This window comes from Polypterus senegalus, chromosome 11 (assembly GCF_016835505.1).
Source record: "Polypterus senegalus isolate Bchr_013 chromosome 11, ASM1683550v1, whole genome shotgun sequence".
NCBI lineage: Eukaryota > Metazoa > Chordata > Cladistia > Polypteriformes > Polypteridae > Polypterus > Polypterus senegalus.
Window position 1 is genome coordinate 16,983,440 of NC_053164.1, and position 21,254 is coordinate 17,004,693.

The 21,254-nt window shown below is 40.2% G+C and overlaps 2 protein-coding genes across 5 annotated transcripts in view; one reads left to right on the plus strand and one right to left on the minus strand.

Moving 5' to 3' along the window:
- The window catches only part of LOC120539742, a 55,368-nt gene extending 53,665 nt beyond the window's left edge, over nt 1–1,703 (plus strand). For all 4 annotated transcript variants that reach the window (XR_005635662.1, XM_039770124.1, XM_039770125.1 and 1 more), the window contains 2 exons: nt 1,061–1,150; nt 1,245–1,703. Coding sequence is in view for 3 of the 4 variants with exons in the window: in XM_039770124.1 (XP_039626058.1) it covers nt 1,061–1,150; nt 1,245–1,305 (151 nt within the window). In the remaining variant the exon portion in view is untranslated. The remainder of the gene's footprint in view (nt 1–1,060; nt 1,151–1,244) is intronic.
- Nucleotides 1,704–4,799: 3,096 nt separating this feature from the next.
- Nucleotides 4,800–21,254, minus strand: part of ccdc61 (coiled-coil domain containing 61) — a 45,277-nt gene continuing 28,822 nt past the window's right edge. The window contains exons 12-13 of the mRNA XM_039768097.1: nt 10,794–10,866; nt 4,800–6,647 (exon numbers count right to left, since the gene is read on the minus strand). Of these exons, the coding sequence (XP_039624031.1) occupies nt 6,565–6,647; nt 10,794–10,866 (156 nt within the window). The 3' untranslated portion in view covers nt 4,800–6,564. The remainder of the gene's footprint in view (nt 6,648–10,793; nt 10,867–21,254) is intronic.

Below are 21,254 nucleotides of genomic sequence, written 5' to 3' on the forward strand. Positions count from 1 at the left end.
ACCCTGGCGGTGGCCAAGGGTCTGCCGTCTATTGGCCTGGTGGAGGAACTGTCCTGATAATACTCTCTCCTTCGGTCCTTCCACACTTTGGTTGTCCTGGCTAGGTAAGGATTCCGGCCATCCGCCACAATAGACATACCTCCTTTTAAGATAATTTGTAGCTCTCATGTAATCAGATTTTTTATTTAGTATTTCATTCACCTGTGTATTCATAATAATAAAACTTAGTTAATTTCTAAACAGTGAATAAAAGCATGCAGACATATTTAAAGAATGATTTTATTTAGGTAGTACTTTATTAAGAATGGCACTGTTTTGCACATATGAAATTTCTATAATTTGACCACTGGCAAAAATCACCTGCTTATATTTATTAAAATAATTTCTATGATTAACCAGTGATCCCTGTGATTTCCATACATGTCATTAGTCATTGGGATTCATTTGATTCCAGTTTTTGCCACCAAAAGAAAGCCTACCCCATCCCAGCCTATTTAGACAGGAATTGAATACCACCCTCATTTTTAACAATAAAATTTGTGTCATAAAGCTCATGCCCTTCCTTACCACCACAGCAATGTCTTTAGTTTTTCTGATTAAATCTGCTGCTTTTGGCACGAAATACCGACTTAGTCATAATATGTTTTTTTTTTTTAAGCTTTGTGAGCAATCTATTTGCGTTCTTTATATCCATGAAAAGGCAAGATACAGTTTTATGAAAGGTAATTGAAGATCAGTTGTTAAAAGTAGATAAGATTGGCACAGGAGCAAAGATTTGCTGTCTCTCCCTGTTGGGTCAGGTTCATTTTCCTTTTGGAAGTTTTTTTTTTTTTTTCACACAAGTGGTGCTATAAAAGTAAATTGCCAAGTGCAGATTTTAAAAGTGAAATCAGGGTGTCAAATTCTAGAATAAAGTATGTTTAATTTGTATGTGTGGTTGTACAGAATATCCAGTGCATGTAGAAAAGTTCCTTTTTAAATTAAAAAAAAGATCTTATCCCCTAATAGAACAGTTCCTGCAGTAATTGTTGTGCGTTAAACAATTGTTCTTCCCCTGCAGGTCTCACCCTGGGATGCCCTTTGCAGTTGTCACTAAGGAATTAGCAGACCTTTGGCTGAAAATGCCAAAAAGACAAAAGAAGATGTATTGGTGAGTTCTAGTTCTTTTACTTCATAAATGGATACTTTTCCTCCACTCTGACCCTTCTGATTTTCCTTTCTTTATTTTGGTTCCTCAAAAATAGTAGTAAAGCAAGACAACTTAACCATCATCAGTATGATCACACCAGGGATGTGTCAAAGTAGAAGCTTAAGAGAGATCATTGCATCCTGCAGCACACAAATAGCTTCACATCACTACAGGAGCAACAGCCTCCATTAAATGTAAAGGAAAAGGTTGCGAGATTATTGTCCTTGGCTCCTAATCTCCAGTTTCATTAGGTTTCCTTAGAGGTATTTAATGTATTTTCATTGTTTCACACGTTTAAAAAATGTTTCCTTTTGTCTTAATTATCTAGATTCTGTAGCTAACAGTAAAGTAAATTTCTTGCACAAACATTTATAGATAAATTACATAAATTGGTGAACATGTTAGTCATACTGAAGGGTGAAAAGACACACAAAACTCTATTATAAACTCTCACTTTGTCTAGTTTATGCTGATACTGTTAAAATATTGATATTTGTTGTTTTTACAATTTTATTCAGTTAACTTTAAATGTTGGTGTTCAGTATTCTAACGAATAAACCAGTTTTGAAAGCATTTGCCGTTGACTCCTGAATTTAACTAATCTTAATCAAACAGCTTAAAAATACCACATACTAAAGTGAAGTTCTACTTAAAGGCATTTTCAAATTTTTGTTGTTAAAAAATTTAAATTGAATACAAAGCTTCATACTTGCTCCAGCTTATTTATGGTTATACTGTAGATATCTGTGTAATTGTACTTATTTTATCTTGTGTTATTTAAACAATTATGATTTTTTTTTTTTTAATTCAAAAGTTAATACTCTGTCAAAATGATTTTGTGAAACTGAGGCTGTATTTTGCAAATAATGTGCGTGGTTTTGTAATTTCTGCACACCAGTTGTATTTTGGTGTGTAATTTGTGTTTTTGTCATGTTTTTTTTATTATAATCATAACTTTCAAGTAATTCATTCCAAGTCCCTCTTTCACAAACTGATATTGGGATCATCTAACTGGGCCCCATTTTAGTAAAAAACAAAACAAAAAAAAAATAATGTTTTTACAATTCATAAATTAATTTACAACATAAAAGGCAGACTAAATATCAAACCAAAAATATAAAAAATTGTAATACTTGGATTGCATAAATAAATAGTGTGTTGCTTTTGGCAAACCTTTAGTAATGCAGGTGTGCATAAGAGAGACTGGTTGCATGATGTAGCATGACACTTCCTAAACTGAAAAATTGAAGCAAATATTAAAGGAACAATATGTGTTTAAGAAACAGACCTGGGAAGAACATTAAAACGATGACACCTTGTCACCTTGTAAATGTGAAATGTGATGTGGAACTTACTAATCCACCTTATACATTACAATGCTGCAGAACTTCATTGGCTGGTAAACCAGCCTCCGACCTGTTAAAAAATGAAATATTGAGCGAGTGACATCAAATACTGTAATCCTTTAATGCCTTTTTGAAAACCAAACAAAATGCAGTTTTCAGAGAAAAACACAAAAATGTGGCAGCTACAAACACATAGAAGCAGGACTGGGAGTCGACTCCTGCACTTGGGTACCAGTGTGTCACTTCCTTATATTCAGAGTCATGTAAGAGCAAAATTCAAGAGTGCATCGAGTGTAACAATGGATGGGTCGCTTATACACGGGGAGATGATAGAGAGAGGAGTTGGGAGCACATGTTGATGGGATAAAAAAAAAAAAAATCCCAAGAGTGCAATTCCCAAATGAGGACATAGTCAAATGCTGCCAGGGCATGGCTGGCCTCTTCTCAACCCTGTACTGGCCTGAGCATGTCTAGAGTTGGCAGCTGTGAATGGTCTGGAGGTGGGTGGGCGTCCCATCCAGAATGTATTCCTCAGTTTGTGCTCAGACTAAATGGTTGATTAGATGGATGTCCTCATGACTTCACACTGTCTTAACTTATCTCCTCTTGACCTGCAAGGGAAACCCTCTCCTGCCCATGGCTTTCTGTTGGTCTGTGCAGCCTCTTCTCCTTCTTCTCTGCCAGTACCAACTAAAGGAGGTTTCTTCCAGAACAAAATTAGCAGCGAAACTGACACTCGTAGCTTGTTCTTTGGTTTCACTACCCACACTTCTGCACCTCCAGCCTCCTTGTCTGCCATCAGTGGCCAATCCCCATCACCCCTGTGAATGAGTAGTCTTCTTCCTACTGCAAACAACATTCCCCGACTTCCTCGTCACTCTCCACCACTGATGTCTCCAACTTGCTCTTTCGTCACTCCACTACCCGTCAACTTGGAAACACCCCTGCCCATTCACCTCTAGACTCTCTCCCCCTCACTCCTATCTGCAATCACACACACATTGTCAACCTCTAACTCAACACTGGCACTTTCCCCATTTTGTTCAGACAGATCCTAGTAACTCCACTTCTCAAACAGCTTGCACTTAACAGTCTGTCTTCTCATTTTATCCAGACTACTTAAATGTGTCGCGTCTAACCACGTCTCTTCTTCCTGCCCTCAGAATGGGATTGCTGAATCTTAAATTGCTCGTGTTTCAAGAGGGGCCATTCCACAGAGACCGCTGTGCTGACTGTTGTGGACACGTTACGGCTAGCTAGAGCTATCAACACGTCAGCCTTTGACATCATTGATCATCAGATCCTCCTTGGTTTCACTTAGCCCACTCTCCGCTGGTTTGAGTCCTAGCATTTGGTCAGATCCTACTATGTGTCGTAATGAGGAGAGATATCGGGGTACCTTAAGGAGCAGTGATGGGTCATTTTCTCTCCTCTCTATAGACCACCTCATTAGGCCCCATCATAATAGCCACATGGACTCTCATATCACTGCTATGCTGGGGATACTCGGCTGTACTTGTTGCTCTCACCAGAACAACAACACGGTTTCTACTTGGATCTCGGCGATGTAACCGTTATCCCAATTATTATTATTATCCCAGCCAGTCAACCCAAAATCTCTGCTTAGATCAGCACAGTTTCACAACCACCGGCCAAGTCAGATACAGATCAATGACCAGCTGCTCTTCACATACCATACTGCAGCCGTCTCTTGATTTCTGTATAACTTCTGCAAGATGTGACGGAGCACAATTACTCATCTAGGCTTTGGTCCCATCCCATCTGGATTATTGTGGATTTCTGTAGGACTTGCCAAGTCCATTATTAGGTTAGTAGTCTACTCTTACATCTTAAGATTGTCACACAGGGATCCTATGGACAAATCCTCAGATGAAAATCTAATTGTCAGTCACCCCACAATATTCTGCTTAGAACCCCTTCACATTCCTACATGGATATCCGTAAACAGGCAGTGGAACCTTAATACGTTTCACAACATTCTACAGTCTCTACTACCTTGCGATCACCAGTACTGACAAACATGCGGCTGTCATGGCGACACAAGTAAAAGTGCAACTCTTTTGGTTAATTGCCACTTACCAGTCATACAATATACCCTGCTTTTACCGCAGTTGTCTTTCTTTTAAGAGGCGAACTCTTAGCTCTGATAGCCCTGTGAGCAAGAAAAGCAGCGATCTTCACACACAAGCGTCTTCATTTTCAATCTATTGTTTCCATCACTCTAAATACAACAACAAAGTATAGAAAATGCAAAAGCAAAGTGGTATTTATTAATGAATAATAATACCAAGTAGAACAAGATACGATGGAAAATAAAATTGACAGGAAAAATCTGGATATAGTCATTAGGGGAAAAAAAGGATCGGATTTTGTCATGGGCGGCTGTTAGTTTAGCGATCCTTGTTAGTCACAGGATGCTTCTTTCTAACGTCTGGATAAAATAGTCACACGTTTCTCAGTCTCTGACATCACTTCCTTTTTTTTTCCTCTAGTTTATTCTTTTGTCCGTTGGACAAGCCGTATTTATGCTAAAATTCCACGGGAGGCTTCAGGACATGTGATAGTACACACATTTGATTGGCTGGCTGTCTATATGATCATTTTATACATCCCCAAATTATAAAATAATCAACATGGCTCGAGTAATTATAGCTATTTTCTGGTATTCATAAAAAAAAAAAAAGTTCTGTTGTAAACCATTGAAGCAGATGTTTTAACATGATAGATTACTGGTACAGTTCAGGAAGAAAAGAAGCTTTAATGTTAATTGCTCCTGTAAAATGTCTAAAATTAAGTTCATCTGGCTTGTTTTAGTGAAATATTTTAAAAATATAAACATCTACAATTTAAAAATTGAAGATCTGCTACTTCCAGGACATGCTGCAACTCTCTACTGGCAGGAGAACTCGCATGTGCCATCAAGCCATTGTAGATAATTCAAAATGTAGCAACCCCGTCTTATGCTCACCCAGCTGAGATGGGCACATGTCACTCCTTTTCTCAGGTTGCTAGACTGGCTGCTGAAGTTCACATCTTTGATGATTGCCAACAGAGGTCAGCACTCACGTATATGGAGACACTTGTGAGGTCCTTTGCTCCGTTTCATCTGGCTGGGTCTGTGAATGAATGGCATCTGATGATGTCACCTCTGCATGGCAGCAGATCTCCTTTCATGTGTAGCTCCCAGATGGTGGAATGAGCTGCCCACCTCTGTCAGAACCGCTGACTCCTTCAGTGTGTTTAAGCAGCGTCTGGAGACTCTTTTGTTTGGCAAACTTCTGTCTACTTCACAATGGCCTTCTCAGGTTCATCTAACAAAGACTTCATGTGTTTAGTTCTGAGCTCTTCACTTGTGATGGTCACTTTTGTCCCCTTGTTCCTAGACAGTCCCCAAAATGCTGTTTACTCCATTTTGGGGACTTTTTTTGCAAATCACACTGGATAAAAGCGTCTGCTAAGTGAATAAATGTAAATGGACGGATAGCCAATAAAAGTCCCGGCCGGTGACAACAGATGACACATCCTATAGTTTATTTAGATTTCCCTAGTAGTTGTCAAGGAGAGTTAACACTCTGATTTGACTGCACAATACTGCAGGACAGACAGGTGACATTTAAGGCCTGGATATTTTGAAAACTATACCAAACAATACAGAAGAAAAATAAATATGAAAATAACTTCTGCAATGTTCTCAATATCAGTGTGATTTGGATAAAAAAATATATACAATAAAAGAAAATCAACAGATTAAAATTAACCAAATGTCATAATTAAAAATAAAGCCCAACCATCTCAAAGAGGAACTTTTTTCTGAGTTTGATTTCCACAAAGTCAAGCTGCCTCATTTTCTGTTCGGCTTGTTCAAAGCAGCCCGTTAGACCAAACAAAACAATCTGAACTTCAGACAGACGGGCGTATTAGAAAATGGGAGGTCCTTGGCAGCTGCCCCACCAACCGGACCACTGGACACCCTTACAGTGCAGTGTGGTGTGGTCCTGCCCTGGACTGCTAGCAGCGAGCCTCCATGTTTCTCAGGTATTCTCTAACAGTCATTAAGCGAGCATCGATATCTGACAATTCATAGGAGTTCTCTGTAAAAATAAAAAAATAATTCAACATAAGTTTTGTCAGGTTTTAGTAATGCAAAACAACAGTTAAGAAAAAAAGAAAAAAAAAACGGCAAATGTACAGTTGACTCCAAAAGTTTACATTAAAATAACCTCAACTTCACATGCGGTGGAAATAAACGTCTGCACACCCGGCCAAAATGTCAGATTTTGTGTAATAAAAACGTGAAACCAAGTAAAGTCCTGTCAGAACTTATTCTGCCTTTATTGCAAAATTGCAATCTGTACAAAGAAGGTGAAAACAAATCAGAAACCTGGTGGCATTAGTGTGCAAAGCTGATGCCCCTTTGGATTTTACAACATCACTCATTCTTTGTGGGTAAGAGTCTACCAGGCTGGCCCATCTGGTGATTTTTTTGTCCCACTCCAAGGGTGTCTCCTGTGCACAGGTCTGGGTGGGCTCTGGCTGGGCCATTCAACCCCATTGACCCTCCTTTGATGAAGCCCTAGCTTTGTTCATTTTAAATGTTTGCTTTGGGTTGTTGTTATCACTTATCAATAGCATCTGATGACCCCGACTCTCTCGATTCACTAACACAATGTCTTACTTGTATTTCTGAATGGATGAATAGTAACTTTCTCAAGCTAAATAAAGAGAAAACTGAAATTTTAGTGATTGGCAATAATGGATTCAATGAGGTTAACAGAAATAAACTTGATACATTAGAATTTAAAGTTAAGACGGAAGTAAAAAACTTAGGGGTAACCGTTGACTGTAACCTGAATTTTAAATCGCATATTCATCAGACCACTAGGACAGCATTTTTCCACTTAAGAAACGTAGCTAAAGTTAGACCTCTTATATCACTGAAAGATGCTGAGAAATTAGTTCACGCTTTTGTTTTCAGTAGACTAGATTACTGTAACGCACTCCTCTCAGGACTACCCAAAAAAGACATAAATTGATTACGAGTGCAGAATGGAGCTGCTAGAATCCTAACTAGGAAAAGAAAATCCGAACACATTTCTCTAGTTTTAATGTCACTACACTGGTTACCTGTGTCTTTCAGGATTGACTTTAAAATTCTGCTTATGGTTTATAAAGCCTTAAATAATCTCGCTCCATCTTATATATCGGAATGTCTGACACGTTATATTCCAAATCTTAACCTTAGATCTTCAAATGAGTGTCTCCTTAGAATTCCAAAAGCTAAACTTAAAAGAAGTGGTGAGGCGGCCTTCTGCTGTTATGCACCTAAAATCGGGAATAGCCTGCCAATAGGAATTCGCCAGGCTGATACAGTAGAGCACTTTAAAACACTGCTGAAGACATATTACTTTAACATGGCCTTTTTATAACTTCAATTTAATTTAATTTAACTTAATCCTGATACTCTGTATGTTCAATTTCCTTATAATAACTACTCATGGTGGCTCTAAAATCCGTACACTGACCCCAACTCTCTTTTCTGTTTCTTTTTCCGGTTTCTTTGTGGTGGTGGCCTGCGCCACCTCCACCTACTCAAAGCTTCATGATGCTCCAACAATGATAGATGGATTAAAAGGCAGAAGTCTACGTGACCATCATCATCAAGTCCTTCCGTAAGAACCCTAAATCCAAAGACGACTGTTTCATTTATGTTAGGTAGAATGCCCAGAGGGGACTGGGTGGTCTCTTGGTCTGGAATCCCTACAGATTTTATTTTTTTCTCCAGCTGTCTGGAGTTTTTTTTTTGTTTTGTTTTTTCTGTCCACCAGACCTTACTCTTACTCTATATTAATTAATGTTGACTTATTTTATTTTCTTACTGTGTCTTATTTTTCTATTCTTCATTATGTAAAGTACTCTGAGCTACATTTTTTTGTATGAAAATGTGCTATATAAATAAATGTTATGTTGATTGGTGAGGTTCATCTTCACTTTCCTAGCAGATACATGAAGGTTTTGTGCCACAATAGACTGACACGTGGAGCTCTTCATGACTCCATCCACCTCAACAAAAGCCCCAGTGCCAGCTGAAGACAAGCAGCCCCACAGCACAATGCTGCCTCCACTGTGCTTCACTGAGGATGTGGTGTTCTTTAGATGTGCCAAACATTCCTTTTGAAAGTACAGTGGTACCTCGGTATACGTCCTTAATCAGTATACCAAATTTTTACCATAAGAAATAAAGGGAAAATGATTAATCTGTTCCCATGAAAAAAAATCCTATTATTGGCATATTATACATTGATGGGGTTGTATAAAATAATTTAAACACTGCTCAATACTACAATACACAAATACCAAAGCAATTAGATGAAATAATGAAAATTTAACCTCACTTTACTTTTTAATAACGTCTTTGTTTTTCACAATCGTAGATACCGTCGTTCACTTTAACATGGCCTTCTCATAACTTCACTGTAATTAAAATCCTGATACTCTATATCCAACTCATTATAATAACTATTCATGGTGGCTCTAAAATCTGTACTAACCTCTACTCTCTCTTCTGTTTCCTTTTCCGGTGCGCCACCACCATCTACTCAAAGCACCGTGATGTTCCAACAATAATGGATGGATTAAAAGTCAGAAGTCTGTATGACCATCAACATCAAGTGACGCTGTGAGAACCCTAAATACAAAGAGGACTGTTCCACTTATGTTAGGTAGAATGCCCAGAGGGGACTGGGTGGTCTCTTGGTCTGGAATCCCTACAGATTTTATTTTTTCTCCAGCCTTCTGGAGTTTTTTTTTTTGTTTTTTCTGTCCACCCTGGCCATTGGACCTTACTCCTTTTCTATGTTAACTAACGCTGTCTTATTTTAAGTTCTTATTTGGTCTTATTTTTCTTTTCTTCATTATGTAAAGCACTTTGAGCTACATTATTTGTATGAAAATGTGCTATAGAAATAAATGTTGTTGTTCTCGGCATACAGTATACAGCAGCCAAGTCCCAGATACGCATGCCAACTTCATACTTTTCAACAATCAATTCAAATTTACGCGAAAAAAAAGAAAATCACGTGAAAATTCACAGAGAGTTATAGTGCGGGGTGTTCACTAAATGCTAGCAACTGGCGTACTGACGCGCCTGGGCAGTCGTGGCTTTGTCTCGAGAGAGGTAAACAAGGGTAGCGCGCAGTGTCCACCACGTGAGTCGTATTCCAAACAAAAGTCGTAAACCAAGCAAAATTTTTCGCATCCAAACAGGCTGTATACTAAGTTAGACTTATTCCAAAGCGGACATATACCGAGGTACCACTGTACAGCCAAATAGTTCAGCCCTGGTCTCCTCTGACCACAGTACTTTTTCCATGTGGTTATTGGAGACTGGGGATACCTTTTTACAAAGTTTAGCCAAGCCTGGATGCTTTTCTTTGCAAGAAAAGGCTTTTGTCTCGCTATGCTATTCTACCACACAACTCAGACATATGAAGTATATGACTAATTATTGTCACATGTAGGGAACAAGCAGGGCTGGCCAGGAAATCCTGTAGCTCCTCAAATGTTGCTGTAGGCCTCTTGGTGGTCTCCATGAGCAGTTTTTTCTTTGGTCTTCTCATCAATCTTGGAGAGACATCCTGATCTTAGTAGACTCATTGTTGAGCCATATTTTCTCCACTTTTTCATGACTATATGATACACACACACACACATTAGGAGGTTTATCGATATGCTGAAAGAGGACATGCAGGTGATGGGTGTAAGAGAACAAGATCGAGAGGACAGATATGGAAAAAGATGATCCGCTGTGGCAACCCCTAACAGGAGCAGCCGAAAAAAGAAGATTGCTTATTCAGTGGTTATCACTCCATCTGCATCTTTTGTTGTTAGTGGCATGGAGGCGTAGTGGTAAGCACTGCAGCCTCACAGTTCAGATAACATTTCTGGCCACAATAATCAGTCCATTATAATTGCCGTATGCTCCCTTAGCCTTCAGAGACGCTTAAAAGCTTGATCAGCTCAGAAATATGTATAGTTCAGATCCCCCTTGCCCAATAACTTCAACTCATTTCACAGAGATTGCCATAGTACCCAAACATTTCCATGATTTTGCCATCTCATGGTGAAGCAAACTTTGCAGTGTTCCCTCATCACTATTCATTAACAGGATACGCGTGAACGTTTTTAGCCAAGGTTAATGTAAACGTATGGCCTCAACTGTACAGAAAGCAATACATTACCTTTGTCACTGGCTTTGCTTATCCTGTTTGGAGTGCTCGACATCCTTTTCTTGGCCTTGGACCGGCTACCTGGCTGTAAAAAACATAAAACCAGTTGTACTCCATTCTATAGTCAGTGAAGCTTTCTCGTTTAATTGACTGATCATTAGATTTGGGATGTTTGACACTGAAGCTCCTTTTTGTATGAAAGCTTGTATAAAGTCCCCATTACACCACGTGACTGACCTCAATATTGGGAATGCTCCGACTGCTTCAAAATTGGGGCTATGCCACACCCCCAAAGCCATAAAAGGGAATAGGAATCTGCTGGTTGTATTTTACTCTTGTGACGATATTGAATTAAATATGGAGTAATGAATATAGATATATCGACCCATTACCTGACGATAAGGTAAATACTATGCCACACTATTCATGTGTATCAATTCTTTCAACGTGTCATTAATACCGTAGGCACATTCCCTAAACCCTGTTTGTATAAGTGCACTCCTAAACTCCAACACAATTGTCTTTGCCCCTCAGTACGATTAATTCACAAACAATGATGGCAAAATTTTTATCTTTCATCACAGAAAGCCCCTCCCATGAAGAAGCTGTCACATAATTAACAATACACTATAAAGCCCCCACTGATTCATAATGACTGTTGTCCTAAAGGTGTAACCTGTTGCCATGACAACACATTTAAACATTCATTTACTGCAGAAAATCATTGCACATACTAACATGTACAATTATTGTGACATTTAAAGGATCTCTCTCTAAGTGTCTCAGAGACACATTCACGTCCCGCGAGACACGTCTTCGTGCCAAACGATGTAACCATGCCCGGGGCCGGAAGCCCAGTGAGGCAAGAGCTTATGCAAAGAGACCTGGAAAAGTCCTGCGTGGTTATGTCAGAGACATTTGTTGTTGAGAGAAAGAAACAATATTCACTCACAGGCAGTTAGTCATATGAAAAAGTTTGGAAACCCCTCTTAATTCTTTGGATTTTTGTTTCTCATTGGCTGAACTTCCTTGTAATATATGACATGCCTTATGGTAACAGTAGTATCTCAGCAGTGACATTAAGTTTATTGGATTAACAGAAAATATGCAATATGCATCATAACAAAGTTAGACAGGCGCATACTTTTTGGGCACCACAACAGAGATATGACATCAATACTCAGTTGAGCCTCCTTTTGCTCCTTTGAGCCTCTCGACGCTGTCCTCCTATTGCCTTTGATGAGTGTCTGGATTCTGGATGGAGGTATTTCTGACCATTCTTCATACACAATCTCTCCAGTTCAGTTCAATTTGATGGTTGCCGAGCATAGACAGCCTGCTTCAAATCATCCCATAGATTTTCGATGATATTAAACTTCAGGGGACTGTGACGGCCATTCCAGAACATTGTACTTCTCCCTCTGCATGAATGCTGTTGTAGATTTCCAACTGTGTTTTGGGTCATTGTCTTGTTGGAATATCCAACCCCTGCGTAATTTCAACTTTGTGACGGATGCTTGAACATTATCCTGAAGAATTTGTTGATACGGAGTTGAATTTATCCGACCTTCGACTTTAACAAGGACCCCAGTCTCTGAGCTAGCCACACAGCCCCACAGCATGATGGAACCTCCACCACATTTGACAGGTAGCAGGTGTTTTTCTTGGAATGCGGTGTTCTTCTTCCACCATACAAAGCGCTTTTTGTTAGGACCAAATAACTCCATTTGTGTCTCACCAGTCCAAAGCACTTTGTTCCAAAATTAATCTGTCTTGTCTAAATGAGTATTTGCATACAACAAGTGAATCTGTTTGTGGTATGAGTGCCGAAAGGGCTTTTCTCTCATCACCCTGCCATACAGATGTTCTTTGTGCAAATTGCACTGAATTGTAGAACGATGTACAGATAAACCATCTGCAGCGAGATGTTCTTGCAGGTCTTTGGAGGTGATCTGTGGGTTGTCTATTCTCACAATCCTGCGCATATGTCGCTCCTGTATTGTCTTGGCCTGCCAGACCTGCTGAGTTTAACAGCAACTGTGCCGTGGCCTTCCATTTCCTGATTACATTTCTTACAGCTGAAACTGACAGTTTAAACCTCTGAGATGGCTTTGTGTAACCTTCCTCTAAACCATGAGACTTAACAATCTTTGTTTTTAGATCTTTTGAGAGTTGCTTTGAGAATCCCATGCTGTCTGTCACTCTTCAGAGGAGAGTCAAACGGAAGCACAACTTACAATTGACCTCCTTAAATATCTTTTCTCATGATTGGACACTCCTGTCTATGAAGTTCAAGGCTTAACGAGCTCATCCAACCAATTTAGTGTTGTCAGTAATCAGCATTGAGCAGTGACAGGCATTCAAATCAGCAAAATGACAAATGGACCCACATTTGTGCACAGCCAGTTTTTCACATTTGATTTAATTTCATACAACTAAATACTGCGTCACTAAAAATATTTGTTCAGAAAACACCGCAGTAGTCAGATGTTCCTAGGAAATGAAAGACATACCACTGGTATCTTTTTGTTGAAAGGCGAGTCAATTATTATGCAGGCTGAAAGGGGTTCCCAAACTTTTTTATGTGACTGTATACGTTGTGTTGTCAAGTCCAAACACGGAATCAAAATTCAATGCAATATTGATAAAACGGTAAAAGTGAAAAAGAGATTGAATATATAGACGTAGGTGATATGACAGAAGTGCGCCTCACGAGATGCAGATCACATGACATGGCAGCAGTTGATCGAGCAAAGAAGAGGTAAACAAATAAAACTGGATGTGTTTCCCCATTGTATCATGTTTAAGAAGGGGTGTTGGAGAAGCGACCGCGTCTCTTTGGGATGTGTGCAGCCCACTTCTTCACAACGTGAGTGGCAGAGACGCAAAGTGGTTGGTGTGTACCGTATTGGGGGCGAGCAGAGGGCCAAGCCCCCTAGTACTTATCATAAGTCCAAAATGAACACAAGAGTGTTCTTAGGCTTTTAGTGCACCTGATTGAAGCTGTGTAACCACCAAGGCCTTGTATGCGAGCTTCTCCTGTTCTCTCATGCCCGTGGCTGCCATGACTTCTGTAAACCAGCAGATATCACTATTTTTTTTGAAGCACCAAACCGTTGGATCTTTTTTGGCCCAATTGGGAAGAAGCCTCAAAGCTTCACAGCATTTCAAAACGCCTAACACTACCTACCGCTTGTGTTTTACATACTGTACAGTGCATCCAGAAAGTATTCATACACTTCACTTTCTTCACATTTTATGTTTTAGCCTTGTGCTAAAACCATTTCATTTTTTCTCTCATCAAGCAACACTCAATACCCCGAATGAGAAAAGTAAAAACATAATTTTAGATGTGTCTGCAAATTTCTCTCTATTATAATAAAAAAAATCTTGAGTCAAAGAGTGATTTTCTCTAAAACACTAACATCCTGTGAGACAATAGGACAGCTGCTGTAAAGGTTTTTAAATGATCGACATGCAGATCACGCAGCTCAGCAGCAGCAGCAAACCAGCTGATCGAGCATAGAGGAGGTAAAACTGTACTTGTTTCTCATTGTATCACCGTTTAAGAGGGGGTTTCGGAGGAGCAACCGTATCTCCTTAGCATACGTTCAGCCCCCCTCTTCACAACGCCAGAGGCAGAGACGTGAAGTGGCTGGTGCATAGCGTGCCTAAAGGGGGTAATAATTCATTCACTACAGCTTTATTACTGGCAAATATCAAGAAATAATAAAATGAATGAAATGAAAATACAGTGATCCGTCGCTATATCGCACTTCAACTTTCGCGGCTTCACTCCATCGCGGATTTTAAATGTAAGACAGATTTTTCGCTGGTTCACGGATTTCTGCGGACAATGGGTCTTTTAATTTATGGTACACGCTTCCTCAGTTTGTTTGCCCAGTTGATTTCATACAAGGGATGCGATTGGTGGATGGCTGAGAAGCTACCCAATCAGAGCATGTATTACGTATTAAATAAAACTCCTCGATATACGATATGCTTCCCACATGGTGCTTCACACACTTCAAAGCTCTAACAGCCCATATTGATTTTTGATTGTTTGCTTTTCTCTCTCTCACTCTCTCTGACATTCTCTGCTCCTGACGGAGGGGCTGTTTGCACAGAGGCTGTTTGCTTAGAAGATACGGACACTTCTCTAAAAAAATGTTGAAAGACTACCTTCACATTGATCCCTTCATTGCGGCCGCTTTATCGCGGTGCATCGTTTACTTAAAAGCCCAACAGCCCTATTGATTTCTGATTGTTTGCTTCTCTCTCTCTCTGAAATTCTCTGCTCCCGACGTGCGCACTCCATAGAAGATATATTTGCATTCCTTTAATTGTGAGAAAGAACTGTTATCTCGGTCTTGTCATGGAGCACAGTTTAAATTTCTGACTAAAGGATGTTATTTCATGTCTAGAGGGCTCTAATAATGTTAAAAAACATATTTAGAAGGTCGTAAACAGGTTTTCAAAGCTCTAACTGTGAAAATATTAGATTTATAAATAAAGAATCCTACTTCGTGGAACTTTAACGCGGTAGAGTCTGGAACGGATTAACCGTGATAAACGAGGGTTTACTTGTAATCTCTTTAAATTGTATATCCGGTTAACCAAACCCGGGGGTGAGCGAGCGAGCGAAGCCCCTAGTATTTTAAAAAATCAAAATTTGAAACCTCATATAAGACAAAAAACTCTCCAGACCTTTGGTTTGATCATCATTTCTGCACCTTGGTTTGGTGGTCCGCCTGTAGTCGATTCAAATGACTGACGATACCCCTGTCTATAATAACCAAGCCATGAGCTCAAAGGAGCTGCCTGCGGAGCTTGAAGACAGGATTGTGTCAAGTCACAAATCTGGGGAAGAAGGCTACAAACTAATTCTGCCTCAATTAGGTTTCCCACAAGCTCAGTAGCCTCCATTATTCTTAAACTGAATAACTTTGTAACAACCATGAATTTTCCTAGAGCTGCCCACTCAGCCAAACTAAGATACTGGGTGGAAAGGCCTTGGTTAGAGGTGGGGGTCAAGAACCCAGTGGTCACTTTGGTGGAGCTCTGAAAGTTTCTCCCATCTTTGTTTACTCATAAATGTGTTTATGATGTGGATGTGAAGTCCTTTTCTCTTTACTCTGTACACCCCAGACTGTAAATAGAACACCAGGTAATGTCACTTGCAGGTCACTCTGCACTCATGGGGTGTATTGATAAAGGGGATGACACCGAGGAGGGGAGTCAGGTGAAGAACAAATGTTGGTACTTGTGTACTAAATGGACGGCAGTGAAACCTCCCACTCTGTCCCAATACTGGAATGGGTAGGGGGAAACAACTATACAGTTGGGCTGGACAAAATTATTATACTTGGTCATTTATTTATTGAGGAAAATGATCGAATATTACATATTTGTGAGTGGCAAAAGTATGTGAACCTTTGCTTTCAGTATCTGGTGTGACCCCCAATAACTGCAACTAAACGTTTCTGGTAACTTCTGATCATTCCTGCACACTGGCTTGGAGGAATTTTAGCCCATTCCTGGGTACAGAACAGGTTCAACTCTGGGATGTTGGTGGGTTTCCTCACATGAACTGCTCTATTCAGGTCCTTCCACAACATTTCGATTGGATTAAGGTCAGGACTTTGACTTGGCCATTCCAAAACATTAACTTTATTCTTCTTTAACCATTCTTTGGTAGAACGACTTGTGTGCTTAGGGTCGTTGTCTTGCTGCATGACCCACCTTCTCTTGAGATTCAGTTCATGGACAGATGTCCTGACATTTTCCTTTAGAATTCTCTGATATAATTCAGAATTCATTGTTCCATCAATGAAGGCAAGCCGTCCTGGCCCAGATGCAGCAAAACAGGCCCAAACCATGATACTACCACCACCATGTTTCACAGATGGGATAAGGTTCTTATGCTGGAATGCAGTGTTTTCCTTTCTCCAAACATAACGCTTTTCATTTAAACCAAAAAGTTCTATTTTGGTCTCATCCGTCCACAAAACATTCTTCCAATAGCCTTCTGGTTTGTCCACGTGATCTTTAGCAAACTGCAGATGAGCAGCAATTTTTTTTGGAGAGCAGTGGCTTTCTCCTTGCAACCCTGCCATGCACACCATTGTTGTTCAGTGTTCTCCTGATGGTGGACTCATGAACATGAACATTAGCCAATGTGAGAGAGGCCTTCAGTTGCTTAGAAGTTACCCTGGGGTCCTTTGTGACCTCGCTGACTATTACACGTGTGCCTTGCTCTTGGAGTGATCTTTGTTGGTTGACCACTCCTGGGGAGGGTAACAATGGTCTTGAATTTCCTCCATTTGTACACAATCTGTCTGACTGTGGATTGGTGGAGTCCAAACTCTTTAGAGATGGTTTTGTAACCTTTTCCAGCCTGATGAGCATCAACAACTCTTTTTGTGAGGTCCTCAGAAATCTCCTTTGTTCGTGCCATGATACACTTCCACAAACATGTGTTGTGAAGAGCAGACTTTGATAGATCCTGTTCTTTAAATAACACAGGGTGCCCACTCACACCTGATTGGCATCCCATTGATTGAAAACACCTGACTCGAATTTCACCTTCAAACTAACTGATCATCCAGAGGTTCACATACTTTTGCCACTCACAAATATGTAATATTTGATCATTTTCCTCAATAAATAAATGACCAAGTATAATATTTTTGTCTCATTTGTTTAACTGGTTTCTCTTTATCTACTTTTAGGACTTGAGTGAAAATCTGATGATGTTTTAGGTCATATTTATGCAGAAATATAGAAAATTCTAAAGGGTTCACAAACTTTCAAGCCCAACTGTACATATGTATTTCTATAATAGTTCACTTTCTGTAAATTTCTATATTTGTTTTATCCTAATAAATATGTTAAAAATTCATCAAAACACTTCCGTTTTCCTTTGTCGTGCCGTCTGTCCATTTAGTACACAAGTACCCACATTTTCTGCAGTTTAACATCAACAAAAGCAAAGCAACTGATTACTGACTTTCACCGCACCAAAGAGCCTCTACGTCTGGTCATTATTCAGGGAGTAGATGTAGAGGTGGCCCACTCCTACAAGTAGTTAGGGGTCCATATCAGTGACAGGCTTGTGGCATAGTGGGTCCACGGCTTAGAAGAAAAGGCCAGCTTTTAAATAAATAATCGCCGCAGTCACAGCTTAACTTAGTTAGTTACCTGCATTTTTATCACACTTTAATTTGATATTGTTTTTTTACCAGTATGGTACTGCTGGAGTATGTGAATTTCCCCTTGGGATTAATAAAGTATCTATCTGTCTGTCTAAAGAGGGGACGTGGCAGTGTGGCCAGAGCGATTTTCGGACGTGACGTGCTGCGGGTGTTTTTCCGCTTAAGTGCGCTAGTGAGGAATCGTCCGTATCCGTAATTGATGCCGGGAGCTGCTAGTTGCTGCACCTGTGCCACGTCCCCATTATATATACTGTAGTAGGAGTGCGGAGGGGAGAGAAGAGAATAGAAAGACACATTAAGCGGAGGTTAATGGACAGAAAGTAGGCAGGAGTTGGAGTAAGCCGGCACTTTTGAGGAAGAAGCAGGCGAACGGGGATGGTGTCTCAGGAGGAGGCACAAGGATCACTCCTGCCGAGTAGCCTGGAGTAGGAGTGAGCGCTGCTCTCTGGGATGTCTTCTCACCAGATGGAGCCTGGATAGGCAGCGGTGGGAGTGGGAGCAGGGTCCGGCAGCTCTCTACAGAACGCCATGGATCAGGTGGCGGGGGCACAGGCCAAGTATAATGGATGTCTGCGCCTGTTGGCGTACATCTCTCCGTGCTGCCAAGCCTATGAAGTAGAAGCCAGAGAGGCGTCTGTTTGAAGAAGGAAGCAATGAAAGATTTTTAACGCTCCTGGCGGTATTTTATTCTCGGTTTTATTGGATTATTTTAAACTCCACATTTTCACTGTTTTTTAATGGATTATTTATTTAATGACACTTTGATTGCACTGCTCTATTTATTTGAACAGTTTTTGGTTTTGACTGTTTTAAAATAACAGTGCTTCTGCACTTTGCACCTTTCCCCTTGCTTTGTTTGGTGTCCTCATTGTCCAGCTCATCATGGTTACATGTTGGGTTCAAGGGCTCCCAAAAGGGAAGTGGAAGCGTGGAGCAAGAACCTGCATCGTCACAAGGCTGGACTGGTCTAATGACACAGCAGAGCAGACTCTTCCTCCTTACGTGACTGCACGCCTGGAATGTTGTTTGTGACATCCTTCACATCTTCTGTAACTCTGTGATGGTCACTGTGACAGTAACATCACTTGCACAGATGCCCACCGAATCAACAAGCTAACAAAGCAGGCTCAGCTACTAAATGCCCTCTGGACTCCCAGGAGGTTATAGTGGAGGAGAGAATGAATATAAAACAGTGACATTATGAACAATGCTGCACATCCACGCTCTAACACACTAACACTGAGGACTTTCAGACAATTAATTATTTTGCAGAAGTGTGTCAAGAAACTCGACTTGGCCCTCCTTTATATCAACAGCAATAGGCCTGTATAGCACCTTACTGGGACTGGGACTGCCAAATCAAAAGTACTTCTTCATTTTCTTCCTATTTAGTCAGACTGGTTTGTGTTCAGACTTCAGTGTGTGTTTATTTATTTAAAAAGCCAAATTGTCCCTGGGCACAAATAAAGTTACATTTATCCTTCTATTCATCTAAAGCTGTCCTCGAATGGCCAAGCCAGAGCCTTAACTTAAAACCAGTCAAATATCTCTATCACAGGGGTCTCCAACACGGCTCTCCTGAGCTACCAGTAGCTCACCACCCCTTTCCAAGCAGCTCGCCAAATGGTTAATGAATCCTACATAAATTTGAAAACTTGATTAGTCAAATTAGGGATGGACGATCTTTCCAAAAAAATCATAAGACGATCCTTTCAACACAAAATCACGATCCACAATCTGAATTGCAGTCTCTCTTTTCAGTGTGGCGTATACTCAAGAGAATATCCGGACTCAACTCATCAAGACCCAAGTAACACTTTATTTTAAATATTAAACAAAGTTGAACTCAATTGTTCTCTCGTTCACTTGCTAAGTGGAGTTAAGGCACACGCCCCGAATCTGGTGAGTGAGTGAGGAAGGCCCCTCTCCTCGGCCCGCTGCGTGTTTCTTGGATTCACACAAATAAATCGGCACTGCGAGCGAACTCTGATACGCAGCGAAATGAGAGAAGTTGTAAAATCAACCGGAATGTTCAAGCAAATCATAGAAAAAACCCGATCTAAATCCGTTAAGTATTTCTCTCGTGAAAAGCTAACAGGCATACAAACAGACAGACATTGGATTTTATATATTAGTAAACCTTCAAAATAATGTGCAGTTAAAGTCTCCACAGCATTCTCAGCATTTCTAGGGCTTAGTAGAGCCAGATAACTAGAAGAATCTTCACCAAGCAGCTCTGAAAATGTCTGCTTTGTTTGGGTCTCCATACCTCTGTGAGTCTGACGTCAATGTCATCAAGTCAAAGTTCAGATCAAGACTGAGAGACGAACATTGAAAGGACTCCATAAGAGTGAACCTCAGTGGGTCCACTCCACCAGACACCTGCCTCTCTTGTTGACTCCACGCAGTGCCAGTCATCTGACTAACTAAAAAACACGTCACACATGTGAATAAAGTGACACAGTGACATGTGACAAAATGAAGAAGTCAGATCTGTGGATTTGGAAGTGCATTGTTTTGTTCTGACAGCATTCACGTTTTAAATCAATAGCGTGAGATACACTAGAAAATGCAGACAGACATACAAAATGCACTTGCAGGTGAACAAAATATTTTTTGAGATGGTTTAATGTAAAATGTGAGTTGTGGACACCAACATTTTGTGAATGTTCAGGCAAAACAAGCTTATTCAGTTTATTTGGGTTGAAATAAGCTAGGAGAATAAACGTTAGAAAACATGAGGAGCTCTCGGCCATTTTCATTTTGTAAAAGGTTGGAGACCCCTGATCTAGAAAGACCTGAAAACAGCCGTCCACTGACAGTCCACATTCAACATAACAGCCTAACTCATTTGTTTAAGACGGCTTTTTCTCTTTGACTACAATTGCTCTGTCTGATTAAAAATTTTGTATTTTTACTTTTGCTTATAATGTGTGTTTTATTTATTATTCGGTGTCCTTGAGTGTTTAGAAAGGCGCCTATGAATAAATAAAATGTAATATTATTATTAATTCTTTGAGGGCTGAATATCATTTCCAAAAAACTAAATTTTCTGAAAAGCACAGAAAGTAATGGTTTGTTTGCAGGCGGGCCGGCTGTCCTCACACGGCGGGCGAAGGGTTAAAAAGATCTATGGAAATGAATGTCAGGAAATTCCCAAATCCCAAGTGTGTGCCATTGGTTGAGATAAACTCAAGAAGATGGAATGGCTACCAAAGGGGCTTCAACCAGGTACTAAGTAAAGGGTCTGTATATTTGT